The sequence below is a fragment of the Artibeus jamaicensis genome, unplaced genomic scaffold, assembly GCF_021234435.1.
Source record: "Artibeus jamaicensis isolate MK-2021 breed Jamaican fruit bat unplaced genomic scaffold, CSHL_Jam_final contig_519, whole genome shotgun sequence".
NCBI classification, from domain to species: domain Eukaryota; kingdom Metazoa; phylum Chordata; class Mammalia; order Chiroptera; family Phyllostomidae; genus Artibeus; species Artibeus jamaicensis.
Window position 1 is genome coordinate 4278884 of NW_026521871.1, and position 26551 is coordinate 4305434.

Here is a 26551-nt window from a genome sequence, read left to right on the forward strand (position 1 = left end):
ATTTCTTCTGTTGCTTCAAATCAAGTTTATGGTCACATGTCCTCACATATCTGTTAAAAAAAAACAAGTCAAAAACAAGCAGCTTCAATGAATTAGCACAGTCTAACTGCAGAAAGTACCAGTGGACTCTAAATCATGAAAATCCCAGAGAATGGGCTCAGAATTCCTAATCCATTTAACACATGAAAAAAATAAGGCAATGACAGAGTATGTGGCTCTGAATTGGGGACTCCTAAACCTGCTTAAGGATCAAAATTAGCGGGAGAGTGAAGTTTCTGGGGATACCCCAAAATTCAAGGCCTGGAATGCAATGGGAAATATATATATGATAAGCCAAATGTGAAAGGCACGTTTCTTTAATCAAAAACTTAGACCAGTTCATCAGAAAATAACACTTTCAGATTCTTCCAAAATGAAGGCAACAACAGTGAAAAGGCAGCTGGAAGTAGGTACTGCATTCATTGTATTAAAGATGCCCAGGAAAGTGCAGCCGAAACTCTACTCATTAAGTCACACAAATCACCGCAGATTAAATTTACCTTCCTGCTCCTATTCATTACAAGTATAAAAACATCACCTTTGCCCGTTAAAAGAACACATAAGAATGTCCATGTCCACAGAGAGCCTCAATCAATTCAAACCCTAAATACTTTTCCTTGAAACAATGAAAACAAAAATCAAGAGGAAGTAACTTGGACTAGTTACTAACAGAAAATTATTTTTCCAAAAGAAATATAATATACCAATGCATTAGAACGTTTTATTTTATAAGTCACATATATCTCCCCCCTTTTTGATTTCTAAGGTGAATTCATTCATTCAACAAAAATTTATGGGCTACTAAATAAATGCATGACACCAACCAATATACTAACTAAATGGTTTATGAACCAAAGCCAAGCCTGTTAAAGCCAAGAAAAAGCTCTCGTATCCTCATTGCCTTCTCTTCCTAAAGAAAACCCAGTACAAGCTTCAGAGGAAAAGTCCTGCATGAAAATTCGTTCTTCATGAAAAATAGGGACTAGACTAATAACCCATTTCTAAAACAATGCAATTAATTCCAGCACTTCTCTATACACAAAAAAAGCACTGAAAGCATATGAAGGAATTCTGTCCATATAAATCCCTCTAATTTATTGCATTCAAAGGCAGTTTTTTCTTGAACTTCTTCAAAAATATACAATGAATGTTCAATCAGCAGAAAAGAAAATTAAAGAATAAAATGAAGTAAAAACGAGTGCCTCTTATGGTGATTAAACATTCTATAGCACTGTTCCACCTTTACAGTGTGCTAGGCAAGAAACTGTTTCTATAAAGGGTGAGATAGTAAATACTGAAGGCTTTGTGGACTGTATGGTCCCTGTTGTAACTACTCAACCTGGTCTTTGTAGCTTAGATGTCGCCAAACACACTACGTAAATGAATGGGTCAGGCTATGTGAAATAAAACTTTATTTATCCACAGTGAAATTTAGATATAATTTTCATGTTTTATGGAATATTATTCTCCAATTTTTTTCAACCATTAAAAATGTAAAATTGGGTGCAGGAATGTCACTTGGTGAGCTCTAAAATTCAATATGATATTTTAGGAGATAAACTATTACATTAAAACAATCAGATACCATTAGTATTAAAGCCAAAATACAAGGGATGAGCTCAGCAATGTCTTCAATACCACTGATTACTTTCAGCCTGTTATAAATTCTATAAATAATATTTTACATCCAAAGAATGAAGGCAAAGCATTTTGAGTGCATCTGTTAAAATACACCCAGGGACACACAGCATCTTATTAATATTTGATTTTACCTAAATCTTTTATGTCTCTGTCAGGGGTCATTTTACTTGTTTCATATGAATAATTAAAAGCATAATTAGGACACTGTACAATCTGAAACATTAATCTAATTTTTCATTTTACAGCATTTCTCACTAGAGCATACAGCATGCTACATGCACACACCGCCTTCTGAAAGTGGCTTATATTTTTGTTTACATATAAAATTGGAAAGAGAGAACTTTCCCAGCCATGGTGGAACAATTTTCTGATGATCACTGATAACAAAACTCTGTTTCTAAACAAAATGCACCAAAGGTAGACACTTCTGAAGACAAATGTATTCAGTGCCATGAGCTCAGGAGACGGGCAAACCTGGTTTGGAAGCCAATCGTGTCACATAACAGTGGTGCGACCTTGGGCAAGTTACCCCATTCCTCTGTGCCTCACTTCCACTACTGTTCAAATAGTTCCCACCTGGCAATCACACATGAAGGAAATCACATCTGAAGGAAATGGCACGTGGAAAGCATTAAAACAGTGACAGTGACAGTGACAGCAAGTACATGCTCAATGGCGGTTATTGTCAAACTCAGTTCTTGAGACATGGACAAAGTTCAAGGGCAGCAGAGAAGAGCAACCACAGAGACAACATGCTCCACTTTCAAATAGAACTCAATTTTAAAGCATCTTTCCCACAAAACAAAAAGTGTATTTTGCAGGGACAAAACTGGGCAGGTATTGCCCATATATTTGGAAGGAGATCTTAAGTGTTTTGAGATCAGTAAAACACAAAGAAAAATGATTTTCTTTTTCTTGATTAGTCCTATCCTTTGGTCACATTAAGAAAAATATTGTAAAATCCCAACTTGGTCCTAACATGCCCTCCTCAGTAGCTTGATACTTATTCATTTCCCCCTTTGACCCAAGAGTAAGTATTATGTTAGAATTTAATAACTTTGGTAAATTTGATGTATTTTCATAAATTATGGAGTTTTTAATCTTTTATATAAGTCTAACCATGTCACATATAATAGATTTTCCCATTAGGATATTGATTAAAAAGTTTTATTTTAAAACCAATTTGTTTATTTAAAATAAAGTGAGTTGCCCTGGCTGGTGTGGTTCAGTGGATTGAACGCTGGACTGAGAACAAAAGGGTTGCTGGTTCATTTCCAGTCAGGGAACATGCCTGGGTTGCAGGCCAGGTCCCCAGTAGGGGGCTGCATGGGCAACAACCACACATTGATGTTTCTCTATCTCTTTATCTCTCTAATAACAATAAATAAAAAATAAAGTTTGTCAATCAAAGGAAACATTTAAATTTTAAAATAACAGCAGTTAAGAGTTAAACTTGGTAAGGTGACAAATGAGAAGGTAACAAGCAACACCTACTGACTGAAGAACAATGCGATAGGAGGGGGAGGAAGGGAAGGTGTATGGGAGTGAACTTTCTAGTACTAGGCCCTCCACCTGTTAAACTGCTAACAAGGATTGTGCTTGACTCAAAGTAGAATGATGGAGGGATTGAAAAGAGCTGGGGCTTCAAATTCAGAGTTCCTGAACCAAGAAAACAAAACCCGTATCTGGAGTCTGCACCCTGCTGATATAGAAAGGAAGAATCTGACCACGGCTGTGTGTGTATTTGTATGTGTGTGTGTGTGTGTGCGTGTGAGAGAGAGAGAGAGAGAGAGAGAGAGAGCAGGAGCGCTGGTCTCTAGATCCAGCGGGTCTGAATCTGAGTCTAGACTACCACTGTCTAGATGTTGGAAAAGTAGGGCACTCCTTGCTGCCTCAGGTCTAGTTCTGTAAAACTGGAAAAACACAAGAGCAACCTCTCTAATGTGTTATCAGATCACAGGGGTTGGCAATAACCTGCAAGTGGGACACGTGATAACAGCAGAACTGCCAACCCCAGACAGGAGAAAGACTGCTGGAATCCCCTGAGATGAACGTTAACGGAGCCATACTGGCAATGACGACAAGAGGAGAGCGAAGCTGTGGAAGAGAAGCTCATACAGAGGCCCAGCGGTCAGGGAAGTAGGTATGAAGCCAGGGTAAATAGTGCCGAGAATAAACTAGTGTTGGGGAATGAGGCCGAGAGAGCGAGTGGGCAGTCTGGAGAAATGGTTGAGAAAAAAATTTTGATATGGTGAACAGAGAGAGAGCAAGGGAAAAAAAAGAGGAAAAGGCAGACAGGCATGATTAGATTAGAAAGTAAGAAGAGCATTCTGGCTACTAAGTAGAGTGGACCCGGGAGAAAAGCAGCACTGGTGGGGAAGTTCTTGCAGTCATCCAGAAAAGAGAAACTGGGCATTGTTGAGTCAGAACAACCTCAGATGTCCAAGAGATGCCAAGTGATGAGATTATCTTCAGTCTTGGTGAATTCACTACTACACTCAACAAGACAGACAAAGTAGATTACTTGACCCTTTAATCATGTGAGATATGGCAGGTGGCAATCTAGCAGAGTGTTCTGTGCCCCCGCTAAAAGAAACATGGGCCTTAAAATGATCCTCAAAATAAAATTTACACAGTCTATCTGTATAATACAGCCCTTGTCTTCCCACTATGTAAGTGGTAAATTATACTTCTATCTGCCCAGAAACTAGGTTCTATCACATGAACACAGCAGGGCTGTGAGGATAAAACAAGAGAAATGAGCTTAGTGAACAAGAAACAGGGCATGGAGTACCTCTTGCCAAAAAGAGACTAAGCAAAACAATTTGCCTTGAATTCCAAGGTTCAGGCAAGACTGAGCAGTAATAGGATGAAGGAACCTAAGAATCTGGGGGTTTGGAGTACAGAAATTTGAAAAGTGAAGAGCCAAAGCATGCCCCAAAAGTAGACGGATGTCTAAATTTTTCTTTTGGGCAGCCTTGCGCTAACTAGAGATGCCTCTGGGTATTGTAAAGTCAGGGTTGGAAATGCCCGGTGTAAATGGTGCTGAACACCCAGATGTTTCCAAGCATCTGTCTACTTAATTCACAGTGCACTTTCCATCAGAAAGCATGGCAGCCTCTTGGTGAACAAAATGACCACTTTGTTAGTGACACAAGTAAAACTGAGCTAAAAAGAAACCATGATCCAGGACTAAGGACCACCAGCTAGTCCTACTTCACTGCCCACACTTATACCTGTCAAGGATGACTCAGAATTGAAGTGGGGTGGGGGGATTACAGAAGACAAATAATTTAATGGTTTGATATCAAGAACATATACCCCAAGAATATATGCTTGGGGGCTCACTGTTTACTTCACTAGTGCAGACCCTTGCCATCTATGTATCAGGGATAGACAGGTTTTATACTGAAATGAGAATATACTCAGTTTTTCGCTATCAACATCAAAATCTGTAGTCCATAAATAACAATAAATGAAAACACTTTTACAACTTCGGTTCTCACCTGTACCCAGCTATAAGGCAGGGAGACAGGAAGAAAAGACAGAAAGGGGCCAAATCTAGGAGCAGAGGATAAAAACAGAGGAACAGGACACAGGCAGAGACAGGCCACAGAGCCGGGAAACACGAGGAGGAGACCAAAGAAGAAGGGTGAGAGAACGCAACAGCAGAAAAGTGAAAACTCAGTGAGATACAAGGAGCAACACACATCTAATCCATCAACAGAACCGAAGAAAAAAGAGAAAGCCCAAATGGAAAGATAAGACAAACACACCCACCCAAAGACTTCCTAGACTGGCAAATTTCAACCTTTTTCACCTTATGGCACACATACACTAACTACTATGAGGCACACCCAAAATGATATCCTATTTTTTGCAAATCTGACAAAAAATACAGATATGATTTGGATTCATTCCTACCAGACAACTATTGCTGTGTTAGCTGCTGTCATTTTTTTTTAATTTCACAGTCTAAGGGAAGAGAGGTCAGTGCCCCTGACTAAATAGTCAGGTATTGCATGTTTCAAAAATTCTTGGGGCACATTGGTTGAGCAGTCTGAATGGGGAAAAAAAAGAAAAAGAAAAGCTATTGCAGCACATCAGTTGAAAATCACCACCCTAGACTCTTCCTTACCAGCCTCCAGATTGCTAAAGGCTTTTGCATGTGTGTTACCCTTGGGCAAGCATGCTAGTACCAAGCAATCACATCCTGAGTGAGAGCTAAGCATTCAAATCCATCAACTGGGGAGGAAATTGAGCATCATAGAGATTGCTATCAAAAGCCCTGTAAGGTACAAGTAACGGCTTTAAAAAGCTGAATCCCAGACTTGCATCAGTTTCCCACCAACTTTAAACAGAACATTGACTGAATCTCAAGCGCAGCACACAGGCCACTGAAAGCTTGATCTATGAAAGGCAGGGACCCACACAACACAGTGTCTCTTAGGGTCGGACGTTTGCTTGGTGCTTGGTGGAAGCCTTGCCCTGTGGACAGGCAGAGTCTCAGGGCCCAAGGCTCCTTTTCCAGGAATAGGGGTCACATGCTCATCTAGAGAAGAAGCACGTAGGAACTCAGGTTGTTAAGACTTTGTAATTCTCTTTACACCAGCCAACAATGATGTTGTTCTCCTCTCAGTTGGTGGATTCTTCAAGGTGCTACAGTACTATAAAATTCCAAGGGCCAGGGAAATAAACTAATGTAACAGCCTCTTAAACCCTGTCTAAATTTTTTGGACTCACAATATTCTGGGATGCGCTTCCGGACCTACTGATCCACACCTATTGTATTTTTAGGAGTATAAGACACACCAGTCTATAAGACACAGTTAGGTTTTAGAGGAGGAAAATAAGAAAAAAGTTTGAGGCAAAAGATACAGTAAAATATTTAATAAGATAAATAAGATAGCTGCCCCTAACTCCACCCAGCAAGCCAGGTAAGCTACATTCACACTATAAAATGCACAACCATCTTCCTCTGGAACTGGCGGGGAATGGGCAGGTGTGCTTTACAGTCCAAAAATACAATAGTTTCTATGCCACTGATATGCTTCTATTAATTTAAGCAACTATTTCTTGAATGTATCTAAGCCACACACTGTGGTACAGTGGTATTTGTCTAATAAACAAGAATGCAGGCAAAGAAAAAAATATTTAGTAAACAAGTATAAAGTGGGAAAATGGAAGTAACATACATTATGACAAATGGATTTACTATTTGTTCTTGCTGAGGAATGAAAGGTTAAAAAAAATAGAGGAACAAAGTTCCAAGAACCCTCAAATGGTTAAAATTCATAGGAGGTTTATTAGCATACCTCAGAAGCACCATTTAGATCTTAAAATCTGATCATTTAGCTACCAGCTAATGCTAGAAACAGCAAGATTATCTTGAAATGTTCTTGATGAATGCATTATCTTTTCATTCCACAAAAATGGAAGGGAAATAACTTGAGATGAAACTGAATCAGAACTGGTACAATAGACAGTTATGGCTCCTCAGGAAGAAATAGAGAGACGCTATCTGTCTTGTAAAGATATTTTAGACAACTTTTGAGAAGTGGGCTACCTACAACCAACTTGCTCTATTGATTATGCTGGATTGGATATATAGCACTCTCAGGGGTGAAGACAGATATGAGCACTAAACCTGTTTTATGGGAAAGTTACTGTCTATGTGTACTAAGCCGCTTTAAATATTAACTTTCTATATTCATAGTTTAATATCTAAAAGACCGTCTATTTTACAGATAAGTGGCTTGTAAATTTTTACCAGAAAGATAATACAAATACTCCTTCCTGAATTTATTTTCTAAAAGTACAACGTTCAAGAAAAAAATTTTGGAGGAGAAAAATGTGTTGCTTAAAAATTAATAATTAACTTTTTTTCACCTATGGAGGGAAATTAGATATAAAATGAATGACTGTAACAAAGATACACCATGTGGCTTATAAAATACATTTTAGTAATTCACTTCTAATTTTTCTGATAATTATAAATTCATATGCAGTTGTAAAATCTAAAACAGAGGTCCTATGTCCCCTTTATCTAGTTTTTCCAAACTGTAACATCTTATAAAACTACAGTACAATAATAGGTATGATTTTGTAAACTGATATTATCCAAGTTGCCTATCGATACAATCCACTCTGGACATTCTCAACCCACACCTTCAACCTGTACACGCAGCACCTTGCACTGTATGTTTACTATTACTCAATTGACTTTACATGATCGATGCATATAGGAAAAGCAACTGAATCTTCATTTCTCTAAAATACTTCAAAGTTTATGAACTCACTTGGCACTTTAAAGATGACAAAATGAGAGAAGTTTCTAGGTTTGTGCTTATCAAATAAAAACTAAGAACACAGGTTGATTTCTGCAATACCATATGCTTAAATCTTTCTAAAAAAATTCCACATCCTTGTTTAAAACTGCCTATACTGTTTGCCACTTTAAAAAAAAAACCACTCCTATAGAATCATCTTAAATTATTTATGAAATATTTGCCTATGTAGTATGATGTCACAAATGTCATAATAGTGATCACAATATGAAAACAATAATTTCTTTTTCTCAGAGAAGAAGTAAAGTGCTTATTCTGAACTTTGAGACTGTTCATATTTACATAGCTGTGTTTAAAATCAAGCGCAGGCACTCACAGATATGCAACAGGTTGTGGATCATTGTAAGAAGTCAGCAGAGTGACAGGTTGATAATCAGCTTCTAGAAGACCAAGGTCATAAATCAACTTGCATGGAGTGAACCCTATACTCCTCTAAAACCTGTCATTGGAGATACGAAGCTGAAAGCTGTCACTGAAATGTGTTATCTCTGCAGAAGGCTGTCAAGCGTTGCAAGTCAAGTAGAAAACCATATTAGAGAGCCCAGTGAATTGCTTTTGGCAGGCTTCCGGGATGTGGCACTGAGGTGGCACTGAGATGGCACTCAGCTCCAGGATCTGATTACACCCAGCGTAGCAAACCTGCCATCCTCCATATTCAGGAAGTCTGAAGAATGATACTCCCCTTAGAGTCCTCCCAATGACACTCCTATTTGAAATACAAAGTGGGCAACTGGTAGAAAAATTCTGAATTGTAACGATGAGCACATGTCTCCGCTGGGACAGTGGAGGAGGTGGTGGTGAACACCTGTGCACAGATAACATAAAATTACATATATTTGTGTTGAAAAGCTATTCAAATAGGTGAATCAAGTACAAGACTGAGTACCCTGCTATAAAAGCAGCATGAGGATTGTTTATGGAAACATAATGAAAAAGAGCTCAAAGCCAGGAATCACCGTGCTGAACGAGTGGGAAGCAATTCTACGAACAAATCAGGCACACCCAAAGTAATCAACCATGAATAATCTCAGACAAATGGTGCTTTGGAGAAAGAAAATGGATCCCCAAAGTTGTACGTGCAGCCGGTTAAGTTAAAACAGAAGGCAACCCTGTGACCCACAACATGAATAGGACCAGAGGGTTGATGGTGAATTCATTTCAGCCCAGACAGAGGGCTTCAGGCAGCCAGGGCTCCTAAAGGGTTTACAAAGAACAAGGGATCATTGAGAGAAAGGGGAAGGGAGTGGGGGGTGAGGAATGCTTGTTTTAATGAGTTAGGACCTGAGTTCAAAGATAAGACATGAAAACTATCTTAAGCACCCACAGAAGCCCAGGTAGCACTAAGCAGTGATATATCGTAACATCCCAATGTTCATTTTCAGACCAGACAGTGGGGCACAGCAAAACATTCACAGCTACTTCAACCTGTGACTAATATAATAAGAAATATTAACAAAGCAAAAGCACAATGAAGATAAGAATTTTATTTAAATTTGCACAGCACTGTCTGATATGGTAGCTCTTAGCCATGCTGTTACTGGGCACTTGAAATGTGGAAGTACAATACTATTTATTCAAAGGAATATACAGATTCAGTGCAATCCCTGTTGAAATCATAATGGAATTTTTCACAGAAGTAGTAAAAATAACACTAAAATTCCTAGAACCACAAATGATCCCAAATAGCCAAAATAATCCTGACAAAAAAGAGCAGACCTGGAGGTATTACATTTCTTGATTTCAAACTATACTACAAAGCTACAGAAAACAAACAGTATGGTACACACACAGGAACAGACGCATGGACCAATGGAACAGATTCTAGAGCCCAGAAATACACCCATATATATACAGTCAACTAATATTTGACAAGGGAGACAAAACTAGTTAATGCGGAAAAAACAGTTTCTTCAATAAATAATGGTGGAAAAAACAGGATATTCACATGCAAAGAATAAAACTGGACCCCTACCTATACCACTCAAAAACTTGACTTGTAATGGATTAAAGCCTTAGGGTAAAGTCTAAGTGTTGAGAGGCTGGGTAAAAAAAGAAGAAGGGATTAAGAAGTACAAGTTGGTAGTTACAAAACTGTCATAAGGAATTAAACTTTAGCATAGGGATTATAGTCAATAATATTGTGATAACTAGGTATGGCACAGGTGGGCGCTAGACTCACTGGGACAAATTATTTGTAAATTATATAAATGTGTAACCACTATGTTATTATACATGAAGCAAACATAAAACAATACTGAATGTAAATTGTAATTAAAAAACTTAAAAAGAAGAAATAGATCAAGACATTAAATCTAAGGTCTAAAACTGCAAAATTCAGAAAGAATAAAAACAGACAAAAGATATTGGTCTTGATAATGATAATTTGAAGATGACCCCAAAAGCACAAGCAACAAAAGCAAAAAGAACAAGTTAAGCACATCAGACTAAAAAGCTCTGCACAGCCAAAGAGACAATGAACAAAAGGCATAATGTTATAATGTTATATGTCAGTTTTATTTCAAAAATCTGGAAAAAATAAGTGAAGTGACCCCCTCTAAAGATCTGAATGTGTATCTCTTCTCTGCTTTCAAACATTGCAAATAGCATAACAAAGGTGGGTGAAGGAAGGCATTATGTGCTTAGTAAAACTGAGGGAGTAAATTTCAATCTTACTTAAGTTTAATTAATTTTAAATTTATATATCCACATATGGTGAGTGGCCACCATATTCGATATTGAACAGAATAGATTTTTGAAAGTTCATTCTATATATTTTACATATACTGACTCTTTCATTCTTTACAAACCTATGAGCTTGAAACGATTTTATTATCCACATTTATCATATTCTTAAAATATGTGACACAGAGTGGTTAAGGAATTTGCCACAAATCACAAACTAGTAAAGCAAGAGATTGTTCACCCAGTGATACAGTCTCCATACCTCTGTGCAGTATTTAAGGAGCAAGTCCTCGTTAAGGTAAATACGGTGACATCCAGAAATACTTCCTGTTGTTGGTGGACAAGTGAAGAAGACACAGCCTACCTGTTTTCCCTGTGTTTTTCATCCAGGTTTTGTTAGAAGACTCATTGTCAAAGCCATCAAGTTGCAGCTCCTGGTACTCCTCACCCACATGAGCATGCTGGTCCAAAATGTCTATAGGAGACTGGTGATGGCCCCCGCAGCCGACACTAGATGTCACCCAGTGCTCAGGCCCATAGGCACCTGTGAAGAAAAAACAATACTTCAATCCTCAGGGCTCAAGGGTTGGGGGTGGAACAAATAAGTACCAAGTCAAGCCAGGCATCTCCCACAGTAGATTTTCCTACATGTCCCCACCCCAAAGAAGTCAGTGAACTGGAAACTAGGAATCCAAGCCATTTGCTTGATAAGGTAAAAAAATTTCAGAAAGGGTAAGTTACTTAATATATCTGTCTTCTTGATTTGTAATCAAATATTTGCTAACTTTATCAGTAATCAGAGTAAAAGACTTGAACAAAAAAAAAGCTGACAGAGTTTTCATGTTTTATTTTTAAGTATATTTTATTGATTATGCTGTTACAGTTGTCCCATTTTTTACTCCCCTTTATTCCCCTTCACCCTGCACCCCTCCTCCCTCTAGCATTCCTCCCTCTTAGTTCATGTCCATGGGCTTTACATGTATTTCTTTGGCTTCTCCATTTTCTATACTATTCTTAAACTCCACCTGACCATTCTGTACCTACTATTTATGCTCCTAATTCCATGTACCTTTACCCCCATTCTACCCCCTCCCCTTCCCCACTGAGAACCATACAGTGATATCCATTTCTGTGATTCTGTTCCTGTTCTAGCTGTTTGCATAGTTTGTGTTTTAAGTTCAGCTGTCAATAGTTGTGAATTTGTTGTTATTTTACGTTTCATAGTTTTGATCTTTTTCTTTTTCTTAGATAAATCCCTTTAACATTTCATATAGTAAGGGCTTGGTGATGATGAACTCCTTGAACTTGACCTTCTCTGGGGAAGTGCTTTATCTGTCCTTCCATTCTAAATGATAGCTTTGCTGGATAGAGTATTCGTAGATGTAGGTCCTTGCCTTTCATGATGACTTTGAGTACTTCTGTCTAGCCCCTTCTTGCCCGTAAGGTTTCTTTTGAGAAATCAGCTGATAGTTTTATGGGAACTCCTTTGTAGGTGACTGTCTCCTTTTCTATTGCTGCTCTTCAGATTATCTCCTTATCTTTCATCTTAGATAATTTACTTATGATATGTCTTGTTGTGTTCTTTCTTGGGTCTAACATCTTTGTGATTCTCTGAGCTTCCTCCACTTCCATGTCTATTTTCTTTGCCTGATTGGGGAAAGTTTCCTTCATTGTATTTTCAAAGAAATTTTCAGTTTCTTGCTTTCTCTCTTCTCCTTCTGGTACCCCTATAATTTGGATGTTAGACTATTCAAAGTTGTCCTCGAGGTTCCTAAGCCTCTCCTCATTGTCTTGAATCCCTGTTTCTTCATTCTGTTCTGGTTGAATATTTATTTCTTCCTTCTGCTCTAAATGATTAATTGGGAGTCTTGGTTTCCTTTGCTTCACCTTTGGTTCCCTGTACATTTTTCTTCATTTCATACTGAATAGCCTTCAATTCTACCTTTATTTTGTGTAAGTATTTAACCAATTTTGTGAACATTCTGACTACAGTGTTTTGAATTCTGCATCTGATAGGTTGGCTATCTCCTAGTCACTTAGTTATTTTTCTGGAATTTTGATTTGTTCTTTCATTTGAGCCATATTTCTTTGTCTCAGTGCACCAGTTACATTGTAAGGGATGGTATCTTAAGTATTCATCAAGGCAGGGAAACCCACTTTTCTGGATGTGGCACTGTGTGAGGTAGGGGCGGGAGGTGTGATCAGAGACAGAATAATGTGACTTGCTCAGGTCTCTCCTGGCTTTCAGTCACTTCCCCTACTACCCCAAAAATAATTGGGCCCTTCTGGTGCTGATTCCCAGGTGGATGGCTTTGTGTACGTTCTACCACCCTGTGGGTCCTTCTAGCAGACTCTCCTGTGAGATGGGGAGTTTCTCCTGCCAACACAATCCCCACAGGTTTTTATAGCCAGAAGTTTTGAGCCTTTATTTCCCTGTCCTGGAACCCTGGGTTGCATAGTCTGTCTCGCTCCCCGGTTGTTCCTCCTGGTTTATCCACACGCACATGTGGAACTGCCTGGTTTGCCAGCTGCTTCCTCACCTGCCTGTCTGCCAGCTGCCACCTTGCCTCATATCCTTTCCACCCTGGATGCCCAACTTTGTCCCTCCTACCAATCTGGATGAATATTTCTTCTTTAACTCCTTGGTTGTTGGGCTTACATACAGTTTGACTTTCTGGCAGTTCTAGTTGCTTTTGTTTTTTAAATTTGTTGTTGCCCTTTTTTTGGTTGTGCAAGGAATCCAGTTTTTACATTAAAAAAATTTTTTTTGCCCTGGCTGGTGTAGCTCAGTGGATTGAGTGTGGGCCCACAAACCAAACAACTGCAGTTCGATTCCCAGTCAGGGCACATGCCTGGGTTGCAGGCCAGTTCCCAGCGGGGGGCACATGAGAGGCAACCATACATTGATAATTTTCTCTCTTTCCTTCCCTTCCCATCTAAAGATAAATAAATAAAATCTTTTTAAAATTTTTTTCACTAAGATCCCTACAATTGGCAAAGCATTCATTTACCAGGAAACACCACAACCAATTTAGCTTGTTTTGCTATTGTAATCAGCATACAAAACACAACTGTTTTCTTAGTTTTTAAAAATTACTGAAACAAAAAAAGAAAAAATTTAAAATCAAAGCAACACAACACTGGACAAGAGACATTGCAAATAATGTAGATGATAAGGCAGGGTTCCTTTAGCTAATTGTGAAGGACTTTTCAATTTGGCCAGAGCTGGTTCGCTTGTGAATTAAGGCACTCACCATCCCTCAACCAATCTCTGTGGTGGGAGGCAGGGATATAAAGTTACCTTCAGACTGGACTCAGCACTCATATAAATAAAGATTTTGGGGGGACATATGCAACAGAAATAAAGGAAGGGAATGCAACTATAATGCAAAGCCCTAAAGAGTACCAATCAGAAACAGGAAAATACACTGTATAAGCTTCTTTGCCTTATTTGGAAATGCATTATTCTGAGGGCTATAACTATTAAATTCATACTAGTTCAGATTTTTCTGCATCAGACCTTTAACTTTCTTGACAAAAAAGAAAGATCCTTTTCTAGAAAGATTAAGATAATTCTATGAGAGTTTGATATAAAGTCTAAATTTTACAATTTTTAGAAGATAGCACTTTGGCTACCCAATCAATGAAGTACAGTGTGTGTATATACCTGCTTACACACATGTGCCCCAAGGTTCTTAGCCTTACAGTCACGCACATATCAGACAAAGGAGAGTAAGCGTCAAACTGATTTTAGGAAACCAACACATCAAGCAAGCTCTATTTCTGTGCCTTGATCTATAAGACACACTTTCCCCCCACCAGATTTGGTGCTGCTGTTAAGTTGTGTTTACATTTACATTGTTGAAATATTATGTTTTTAAATATTTTACCACATTTTTGTTCAAAAGTTTTTTTCCTATTTTCCTCCTCTAAAACCTAGGGGCGTCTTATGGTCCAAAAATATGGTATCTCATGGTAAATCTCTCTACTACTAAATGAGAGCCTGAACCGACTACCACATACTTGTTTGCGATGGGTTTCCCCATCTCCCTACGTTTGCTACAAACAAAGGAACCATGAAAACAGGACAGACGCAGACAATCTTCTCAGTCATACTAATGGGAGCTTTATGGCTCTAAGATGGGTTGACCTGGCTCCCTCAAAATGATTCCTACTCTTGCTATCTAGCAAACAACTTGGCCTTGTTCTATGCCTGGGTCCTTTTCCCTAATTCTCATCCAAAGAGCAAGATAAAAGGTATCATCAGAAAAAACATATGTTCACTAATTAGCAAAGATTTAGCATTCTCGGGGCACTTTTCAAGAGCATTCAGAAGTGCCATAATACTTCCTAGAAAGTTAACACCACCATTTTCTTGATTATAAGACTCCCAACTAAGTTTGGAATTGTCAAGGTCTTTTCACTCATGTTGTTTCTCTTCTTGGTCAAATTCCCTAAAGACTGTGATGAGTCACAAAGGAAGAGAGTGCATTTGCATGCACAGGGTCCAGCACAAATAATGCTCCTTTTTTATTACAAAATCGTTTATTACAAAATCATAACCATATAATTCTGTAACATTATTATATCACACTCAAGCACACCGTATGACATTTTAGGTGAAATGTTCAAATTGCTGTCCATCTCGTGCCAGATGTTGACAAACCGGACCCACCACACTCAAGCAGCCGTACTTTGCCAGACCCTGTAGTCTAGACACACCTTGTTTTCACGTTCTATCAATATATTTGAAGGATAAAAAGGAGGGGAAAGAGGACTTAATGAGTGGCTCCAATGATCCTGAGCACTATTTAAATTTTCTTCCACATGCCAAAAATACCCATTGAGAAACTAAATAAATTGATCATTGATATATTTGGGCCTGTCTGGTGGAAATATGGAAACTAATGTTTTAATATTGTGTGTATGTGTGCATGTGTAATACCTTTTGGAAACCCATTAGTACAATAAAATTACACTCAATGGGAAAAAGTGCATGGTAAAACAAATCTAAGCATGTTTGACCCAAAAGAAGTAAGAATGTGTATCACCTACCTGTACAAACACATGGACACCTGATAATTAACAAACTAATAAAAATATTCTGTAACCCCTAAAAAGTACTTGATGTTCATTACCTCTCATAATCTTCTAAACATGAGTGAAATATAATTTAGCACTTTATAAAAATACAGTCAGGGTTCCAGCCAGTGGGATTCATTTATTCACTGGTAACAATCTGAAGATTTAAGCCGACTACCTGCCTGCTTTCACACTTCCACCCAAAGTACGTTCAAGTGCAATTTTAATTGAAACTGATCTTCCAGTTCAGATTTTAAATTAATTCTTCTTTGGAGTGCTTCATGCTCCAGACACCCTTGCCTTGCAAAAACCCCAATGTCATTAGTGGAGGAAATAGAACACTTTTCTAAGCTTGTGAGTATTGATTACCTATTCTCACACCAAAGCTCCACTGCCATTCTACACTGTATAAATCTCTTCAGTGTTAAGACACTTTATAAAGGACTGGGGATTATATCATTAATCATTTGCAGTTGCACAAATCTCACAGTATTGGATGCTTTGTTTTTCAAAACTTTGAATGAATGGTTTTAAGTTAAAAACATGACACTAAATAAAGACTGTAGTTAACGTAAACCCCATTTTGGGGGTAAAAAAAAGCAAATCAGCAAGAAGCCTTCCTTTCTCAGGTATGACATAACCCATCTGAAACAAGAAGGAAAAGTCATTTGCACTTTAGTTTCCCCTTATTGACTCTTGCTTGAATGAGAAGGAAATTCACATTTTGGCAGCTGGACTGATTTTGAACAGCTCACCAACCCTGACATGGCAACCTAATATATATGAGGACATGTTCTCGAAAGGGGAGGGGTGAGGTCACAGAATAGAAACCAGAGAGCACTTTGGACTTCCAAAAGTATTTTCCCATGTTGAAAAATCTTACAGGAATGAGGTCTTGACGGAGACATACCGCCGACATATCAGTGCCAACAGGAGCTAATATCTTAGTTTGAGTTTCTCACTCTACTACATTGAGAAATATTTTCTTTTTAATGAATTCAACAAATGCAACTGACACCCCTGGCTCAAGGTTAGATTTCAGTGTAAATAACCCATTGTTAGGAAGGCTTCCATGAAAAATGCAGAAGGATTCTGCACTATCCTGGCGATAGGTTCTTGGTTTCCTTTGTACATCTTATTACTCTTGTAATTCTTGTGTTGTTTATTCCTTTATCACTAGGTGATTACTCTACCAGAACAGGTTCCTTACCCATCTTGTTCAACAGTATTCCAGCCTAGCACAGAGCCTTACATGCAACTTTTTTCCCTCTGGGGTGTGTGGGAGGGGGCACAAATAAATGAACTGGAAGGTAAGATTAAGGACTTGCATGGTTCTGTCCTCTAATGATACTACAGCATGTTATCTGAACACTGTTTTGGTTTTAATTTTATACTTCTACCTTCTGACTACTTAATAAATAACTTTTCCTCACTTCCTTCGTCTCAAGAATCAGAATGTCAGATTCGAAAGTAAATATTCCTTTCCCTATTCATTAATGTCACATTAGTCTCGATGATGATGAGGTAAAAGAAGCTGCAAATATGTAATGTGCATCATGAAATCTATATGCCAATTTTAACAAGCCCACCAACAGTGACAATAATTTTTAAAAGAAAAAGGTGACAAAATTTTGCTTTCACTACCTTTTGTGAGCCACGATTATTTTTAGAGTTCTTCTATGTTTTAACAAAGTTCTCTAATCCAAGAAGGTCAATCAAGAAGGAATGTTAGTCTTGTTAATCAATTCATCACTGCATTCATTTAAGTACTGATTCCACACTTGCTCACTACCAGTCACATTACCGAGAAATGGGTGCCAGGGAGCAGGCTTGTCCTAATTCTCTTGGGCAACAAGAGACTTGCTCACTGAAGTGCAGAGAAGTTAACTGCCCTGGAGCTTCCCATTTGGGCAGAAGACAAGAACAAAAATACAACTGACCCCTCTGCAAGGCAGACTTAATCCCAGCACCAGCTAGATTTAGTTACTGGCTTTGAAAGAATAAACTTAAGGAAACAAAAACAGCCAACTTCTGGTGGAGAAGCTTGGTAAATAAATGCCACCTTAGGCCAGTAGTGAAGGTTAACATCACTTGAGATTTCATGGATTATCAGGCACATCCTGTTAGGAAGTGATAAGAAGAGCACAGATCCTCTGTGGGATTTTCTAAAATCTTTAATCCTAGTCTAATCATGACAAAGGCATAAGACAAACCCAATCTGAGGAACATTCTACAAAATACTTGGCTGATACTCCTTAAAAAATCCCAAGGTCATAAAAGGCTAGGAAAGATGAAAAAACTGTCACAGACCAAAGAAGACTAAGTAGTCACAAAAAAAAAAAAAAGCAATGTGGTATTCTAGATAGATCAATGGGACCAAACATGAATATTGATGGGAAAACTCATGAACTCTGAATACATTCTTGAGTTCAGTTAATGTCAATACAACATTCTTTCCTCATTGAAGCTTGTCTATATGGTTGTTTTTAGTGGACACTTTGACATGATGAAGATGTGCATGACACTTCTCAGAAGCCAAAGAAAACCTAAGATTTGTCAAAATGGATTGTATTTTAATATCCTGATTTTACTGGATTTACTGTAATATTCACGGGGGCATATCTAAAGCCTTAACAGGTAAAGGAGATGGGCACTGACTTACAGGTAATGCTAGGATTAGTGTTCTATCCTCTTTGCATAAGAAGACTGCATAAAGCAAAATCAAAGGGTAAGAGAGGCTGGCCTAAAAAAAAAAAAAAAAAACAAAGCACAGCAAGCAGATGGCTGATATTTCATTAGTTAAGATTATATAAAAACCTTATAAATTTGGAGAAATTTACCTTTAAATATTATAGTTAAGGAACAATGTTCTTACTTCAATTTATGACTCATTTGTACATTAAAAGAATCCAATTCTACCTTCCTGGTGTACGATTAAAAAAGTCATTGTATTTTTTCTCATTTTGTGATTCTCCAATTCAGTAGACCAGCAACAGAAAGACACACTTCTGCATTAGAACGAATACATGACATAATCGGATATTAACTGTATCTGGCCTGTTTCAGGCAGACAGAATTCTTCACCTGCAAACAACAGCCAACGCTGTGAAGCTGCCTCATGTCTGAGAGCCCACTTGATGGTCAGTGTTTCTTTAAGGCAGATTTAACCCAAAGTTCTTGGCTGACATGCATACATTTTACACCAAACTAGTTATTTTGTTCAAAAAACATAATAAGAATCTGAGGGACACATTTCATTTTGCCTACCACCTACAGCAGTATTATTTGAAAAGTACAATACACACAAATATAACTGGTTTGCAAAAGACTTCTGTACAATTTAACTGTCTCACTTTAGCATAGTTTGCTATTAATACCTAATCCAAGAAAAAAGATAAAAGGGCTACTTTTAGTGCATAGAAATCACACTTTTGTTTAAAAGCAAGAAATTTCAAATATCTGCCTATGATTTGTGTCCCAAACAATGGTTTCTTTAAATACATAAAAGGTTCTATGTAGAAAATATGCATACCCCTTAAATTTATTTTACCATAATCCATTTAAATAATGGTTTCTATTCACGAATAAAATGCTATTAAAAGTAATGAATTCTGTCTAAATATAATTAAAAACAATACTAATAGGCATGTTATGTGCTGTTTCTAGTCAAATATGCCTATAAATGCCTCCCTCAAGAAATTTGCACTGAAAGTATTACCCAGATCCAGGGTTATTACCTGGTTGCTTCTTGTTGTCTACTTTTAACCAAGAGCAACAGTCCAAAAATATGTGTATTCATTCTGTTCTGGTACTTAATGGTCTAATTAATGCTTTCTCTTTCAAATCAAAAACACATCTTTAAACTATTCCATTTTTTCATTCAAAAGCTTTACGGGATTTGTCTCATGATTCCTTTGCATTCTCCACTAGTGATACCTTAATTAACATGTGTGTGCGGATGGAGGCATATGTGAAAAGGAAAAGTGCTAAAAGCATCCATACTGCTGCTCTCTATGGCTTTCATTTTATTCATGTATAATTATGAAGTTACTCAATGTTGGTGATTATAGTATTCTAATTTTTAAGCCAGTCAGGAAGATGAATTTACCTTTCAAATAATAAAATATTTTCACAAATTTTTCAGTTCTAAATTTTAGATATAACAACTTAATTTTCCCATTTCACATCAATGGCATATTTTAAGTTACCTATCAATAACTAATTATAACACCAGAAACATATCAGACAATAACACTAGAAATGAGAACTATTTTATTCATTGTTTTCATACCGAGTGTTATTTGTTTCATTTCCCAGGTTGGCTATTTTAGGACTGAATGTTAAAACTAATTTCAGGTCAAATGTGAAATACCACAAATCTCTAAATAGGGATTCTCAGATTCGAATTCTGATGCTGAAGATCTCTCTGGAGTCTATTTTACGGTTCTAAAACATGAGAGTATTACAAAGACTGAAGATGCCAATAATAACTACCTGGGATTTCAGAGCCAAAGACCTTCAGGCTGTCTGATTAGTGCTAGCTGCGTGAGCGTGTGAGATGATGCAAGTATGCACTGTGAGCATGCATGCAATTCACAGACTGCGGGATCTTAAAGGTCCTTCAAAGACAAAGTCCTGTGCACATATAGGTGTATCTGGGGTTAAAAGATTCTATCTCTCAAGTTGAATCTACCCACATCCAAACATGCAATCAAAATTTCTACTACTAACTGGAATGATTTATTCACTCAAATTCTAACTAATATTATTTAAAGTTGGGCCAACTTTATTTTTGATTCTTGTGCATATTACATGAAATTTGTTACAAAAACATCAGAGATATAAACAAAGAATCACAATTCTCATTGTCCAATGACAAACATCTGAAGTGTTTATAAAATGTTAGTAAGTTTGCTGCAGACCTGAAGTTTTCAACCTTCAGGTCAAGTTTGTCTTCAAGCAGTCAACAGACAAAGATGTGCTCTTTTAGAATTCTGACTGTCCCTGTGAAACTTAAACTATCATCAACTATCATCAAAGGACTAAGCAGCTCACGTGGCGCAGTGGAAAGAACACTGGGTACGAAGACTAGCAACTTTAATTCTAGTTCAAGGATGGATATAAGCTTCAATTCATATGTTACTATTACACAGCTGTATGATTACTTATTCATAAAGTCAAGAATAACTAGCCATGTCTGTCAAGGGTATCAGAGGACTGAGTGATGACAGTCATGTCACAAATTTCCTCATTCCATTCCAGTTTCAATTCTGGAAAGTGGAGTTGAATGACACAGTGCTCCAGTCTTACCAAGATTCAGTTTCCTTACACACAAATTGTAAGATTATATCATATAACCTGTAAAACTCAGAAGAGTTCTAGATTCTATAAAACCTTACAATACCTGGAAGCATCAAATGGACACAGAAAATGTTTGTTAATAGTCTAGCAAACATTCAACCCCACTGGATACATTCCTAGAAATAGCCACAGGAATGTGATGAGGATGAAATAAATGATTACACTTAGAGCACTCCAACAGTCCTTGGCACATACTAAGTGTTCAATAAACATGATTATCTACACTTTCTTCTGGCAACCACAACCAAACCCGAAGATCTGGATAGCTTAACCCTACTCCTAGAATCCAGAAATAGCTCCCCACTGGCATGTAGCAATTAGTTGAATTCTCTCCCCTTTGACAAAGAGATTGACTCAGGAAGGGATTTTATCCCAGGACTAAGCCAATTAGGTTGGTATTATTCAAAACAAGGCAGCAGACTTTTGCTCAAAGCCTGCAGGAAGAACCTACCTTCCTCCCAGAAGGTAGTAAATGAAGAAGAAAAATAAAGTGACTGAAGAAAAATTAGCTGGAGGCCAAAGCTGACAAGTAAAAAGACTGGAGAAAAATATATAAAGAAAAATAAAGGTAGGACCTGATCAAACCATTCCTGAAATTTAAATTTTATCTCCAGACATTTCAATTTTAAATGTCTTTGTATTTAAAATAGCTCCAGTAGGCTTTCTGGTATTTGCAACTAAAAAATATGAGATATAATCAGAATGTTCGTTAAAAAAGACCAACACTAAATTATTCAATTCTTTCTACATTCATCACTAAGACGAAAATGTCAAATTATAAAGATAAAATCAGGAATGCATGCTGGATGAAATGTATAAGGATAACATCTCCCGATTCCCCTTCCCTCCCCTCTCTTTCTTCCTACCCTCTTTCCCTGTAGAAGAGGAATAAACTTGGGTAAGGGTGTAAAGATCTCATTTAGACAAAAGGAGAAAAGAGCACCTTCTGAAGTCCCTTGCTGTAAAGTTATAACTCTTAGTAACACGGGGGTCATGGGATAAGAATCCCTAAAAGACTTAATGGGAACAGCTGCCTCTCACCAGTCTTCTGCCTCTGATCAGGGCCACAGCAACAGTTTTTACATAGGGAAGACTGGCTGAGGGGCCAGGCTTTACTTCCAAAGGTCAAAGCTGCACCCCAAGGAGGGAAACAAAACTGCCCACTAAGGCCCGTCTCTGGAAGGACGGCCTCTTCCACACCAGCGCCGTCTATCATCGCATCATGTCCCATCCATGTGTCAAAATTAAAACGGCTCCAGCTCATGAGAAATTCCAATCCCACTAGGAAAAGGAAAAAATTCCCAGAGACAGAATTAGGGAGGTTGATGCTGGGAAGGGATGGTGGTCTATATGCCAACCTACTGACATAAGGGCTGAAGGGAAAGAACAAAAAATTAAAATCAGTTTTATGAGGCACTCACTCAACAGCTGAGGGGCCTGGTGCGGAGGGGGTGTGGGACTGGAAAACACTTCAGAGGGTGCAGACAGGATGATTAACACCCTTCCTAGACAGCTATAAAAGGAGAAATGTATGCTGCAAATATATTAACTATTAAATGCTCTCTGGGGAAATGTCTAGACATAAAGGGCCACTTTTATGAGGTAAAGCCAAAACAACAGGATGGCTTCTGTGTGTCTCTCCATTACCATGTGAATAGTTCACTTTAACGTGGACTTTTTCTATTGCAGTAAATTTATAGTGTAAATAACTTCCAATAAAGGGGATCTAAGAGAAGATTGGAGAGATTTAGTAGAAGTAACATGACAAAAGAACATTAACAACTCCCTTCATTCAAATAATCACAGTGAGACAGGATAGTGAAAAGTTAAGAAAATTCCTTGGCAAGTGGAATAGGGAAACTGAGACAGAGAGTTAAACACAATGGCCAAAAGCAATTTACGAAACTGAGACAATAAGGACCCGCTCCCAGGGTAACTTCTCCCCTGGCCTTTCCTCCTTGGAGATAGCATCTAGGCCTCAGTTGTATTTCAGCTGCAGGCCCAGAAAAGCAGCAAAACCCGGTGGGCACCACCGTAACTAGCTGTAGTGCCTCAAGACTCCCCCCTCCATCGACCTTTCACTGACCAATGAGTGGAGACCATGACCCTGAAAACTGATCAATAGTCTGCTGAAACCCTCCCTTGAGACTGGTGTACGATTCCTGCCTGCAAGAAAGAGATAGAAGCCTGGAGACAAAGGACTCAGCGCATGCTCTCTCTGGGGAGCAGCCTTTGCATTCCCTTCTTGTTCCCCCATTTCTTTCTCCTAAACTCCAAGGCAAAGGGCAGCTGGCAGTTTATCCCAGACTAATTCCCTGAACCTGTCCCCAAAGCCCCCTTTTCTCTGACTTCCCAGGGAGCTAAGGCAGCCCAGCCTTGGTTCTCCTGTTTCTTCTTCTGTGCTAAGCTCTTCCTTGTTTCACTGTCCCCAGCTTTAATAAATAGATCCGCATGGTCGCCTGGACTGGTGTTGTGAACGCTCTCCCACATGAAGTCAAGAACCCACAGGCTCAGCTGGCCCTAAGCAGCCCCACACAGGGCCAGGTCCTGACAGTCTGGTAACAACAGGACACTTCACTAACCCACATAAAGTAACACCCCCATTTCCTTTGCTTTCCTAACTTTGATCACTTCTCTTCTTAGGACTGTATGGTCCAGGGGAAAATAAGCTCCATGACATCAGATACTTGCCTATTTTGTTCACGCAGCACACATAAGGAAGGTCCTCACTAAAAAATACTGTTCAAAAGGGTTAGAATTTTGGTGCAACATCACCAAAAATTCGGTAATCAAGACAAATAATATTTAATGAAATATCTTAAGTTTTTAAAATCAATGTGAAAAATCTATAACACTATATAAAGGATGTAAATAAAGATAATACCAGTAACAGTGCTGCACAAAGTCATATTGGAGTCTGAGGGAAAAGAAAAAAATCAGTAATCAAAAGTATTGCATTAAAATATAATGTTCCTTGATTGATGAGTTTTTTTGACACTCTAGTCTCTGCCCTACTATAAATGACTGAGTGACATTTAATAGCACACATCAATAAAATGACACCAATAAGGCATCATTCTCTTGGAGAAAATTTACTATGTGCCAGGCATTGTAATGAAAACTTTCTACATTTTATCTTTGATCCTTCCAACAACTCATATCAAGTATGAACTAGTTTCCACATGTCGTGCATAAAGAAACAGGCTCAGAAGTTAGGAGACTTGCCTTCCCAGAGTGAATGACAGTCAGAGGAGGGTCAATTCCAGAACTAAGAAACTAACCCATGTTCAAAAAAGGAGGTTTGCAAACTACGGCACGTGGGCCAAATCAGGCCCACCACCTGTTTTGTAAATAAGGTTTTAATAGAGCACCAACACATCCTTTCACTTAGTATAATCTACGGCTGCTTTCATGCTATAACACCAGACTTAAACAGCTGTGGAAAGAGACAAGAGAACCTAAAATAGTTACTATCCTGCCTTTTGTTTATAATATGAAAGACCTGACAATAATGTAAATATCCATCAGTAGGAACTTGCTAAACAAACCATATCCATTAATTAATACTGAACAAAGGTTCAAAAGTAGATAATCCTATATAAATTCCAGGTGAATCCAAGATTTAAATATTTAAAATAAATAAATAAAAGCACAAAGAATGTAGCCACACAGAAACCTTACCTTTAGTCTAATCTTTAATATTTATTGTATTTTTTTCCTTTGACTAAACTGGCCTCACTGAGACCCTAATTCACCCACCTGTCTTTCCCCTGCTTAATCATGAAGCTCTCAGGGCAATGAGGTTGTAGTCAGCATCCAACAAACTTAGAAACAAGGTTCTGGGGCTACTGACTATTGTGATAGAGTTTTCAATCAAATTAAACATAGTATCTTGGCCTCAGCTGTGTTTTAGGTCCAGACCCAGGAAAGCAGAACGACCCCATAGAACAAATCCTTGTGAAATTGGACAGAACAACTCTATGGCTGACCTTAGAACCAGATGCAATGATCAAGACCCAATACCCATGCACCACCCAGTCAGTAGAAACCATGACCCTAACTCCATTAGTCAGCATGACTAATGATTTTTGTCCCTATATAATCTATCCTGGAAGCCATCAAGGAGCCAGGTCTTTGAGCATTAGCTCACTGGTGACTCCAGGAATGGTGTTGTCTTCAATAAACCCTTACCTTCCTGGCTGCAAGCTCCTGTTCAGGGCTTATTGGCATTTGATGAACACAGGCCAAGGAACCCCCTTCAGTTGATAACAAAAGCAGTTTTGGGGGCCCTGGCTGGGTGGCTCAACTGGTTACAGTGCCACCCAATATGCCAAGGTTGTGGGTTCCATCCCCAGTGAGAGCACATGTAAGAATACATGATATGTAAATAAGTGGAGCAACAAATCAGTGATCCCCCCCCCTTTTTCTCTCTCTCTATCAATGAATTAAAAAACAGTTGTGGAAACATTTGAAGTAGGGAAAGCATTTTGATTTTTCATAAGAAAAAAAAATCCAAAGGCAGAAAACATCAAATATATTAAAGAAATATTCAATTTTCTAACTTTCGGAAAGTAGTGTAATAAACACCAAACAAAAATCAGAAAAACATTTAGCAATTCATACCACAAAAAGTTCTTTAATATATAGATTCTAGAAATTGATAAGCCCAAAACATTACATAAAAAATGGGCAAAGGATATGTACAGTTCAGGAAAAGGAAATACAAATGGTCTCTTAATGTAGGAAAAGTTGCTGTAACTCACTAAAAATGAGAAGCACAAATTAAAATGTATGGACACATTCTTTTGCCTCCTAAATTTGCAAACCACAAGATGTTTCATTACACACTGTTAACAAGGATGTATTCAAATACGCACTTTCATTTATGGCTACTGAAACACTGATTCAATCTTTAGACAAGAAAATTTGGCAACAGCTATTATAATAGCTATTACAAAGACACACCCTTATGACCCTGGTGTTAATTATGCAGACATGCCTGCATTCATGCAAGGTTAGGATCAGTCATGGTGGCACTATTGGCTGGTAATGTCCAAGACTGGAAACAAGACAAATATCCGGTCACCAAAGAGCCACTTAATTAAATTATGGCAAACAGAAGCAACAGAATAGTGTAAAACTGAAAAATAAAAAGAAACCTCCTTAAGCTAAAATAAAACTTCCAAGTTACATTCTTTGGTGTAAAACTCAATATAAATAATAGTGTGCTACCAGTTTTTTAAAATGACAAGATAAATGATCATATATAGATATATAGTATGACCATAATACACCTCTGGAAGCACATAAAAGTAGCCATAACACAAGTAAATGATGAGGAAAGAGGGAGGGAGGATTTTTCACTGCTTACTTCCTTTTACTCTTTGAACTTTAAACCA

General features: G+C 38.0%; 1 protein-coding gene across 3 annotated transcripts in view; it reads right to left on the minus strand.

Moving 5' to 3' along the window:
• Positions 1-26551, minus strand: part of PTPRG (protein tyrosine phosphatase receptor type G) — a 720169-nt gene that overhangs the window by 282940 nt on the left and 410678 nt on the right. For all 3 annotated transcript variants that reach the window (XM_053669375.1, XM_053669374.1, XM_053669376.1), the window contains exon 3: positions 11074-11253. In XM_053669375.1, the coding sequence (XP_053525350.1) occupies positions 11074-11253 (180 nt within the window). The remainder of the gene's footprint in view (positions 1-11073; positions 11254-26551) is intronic.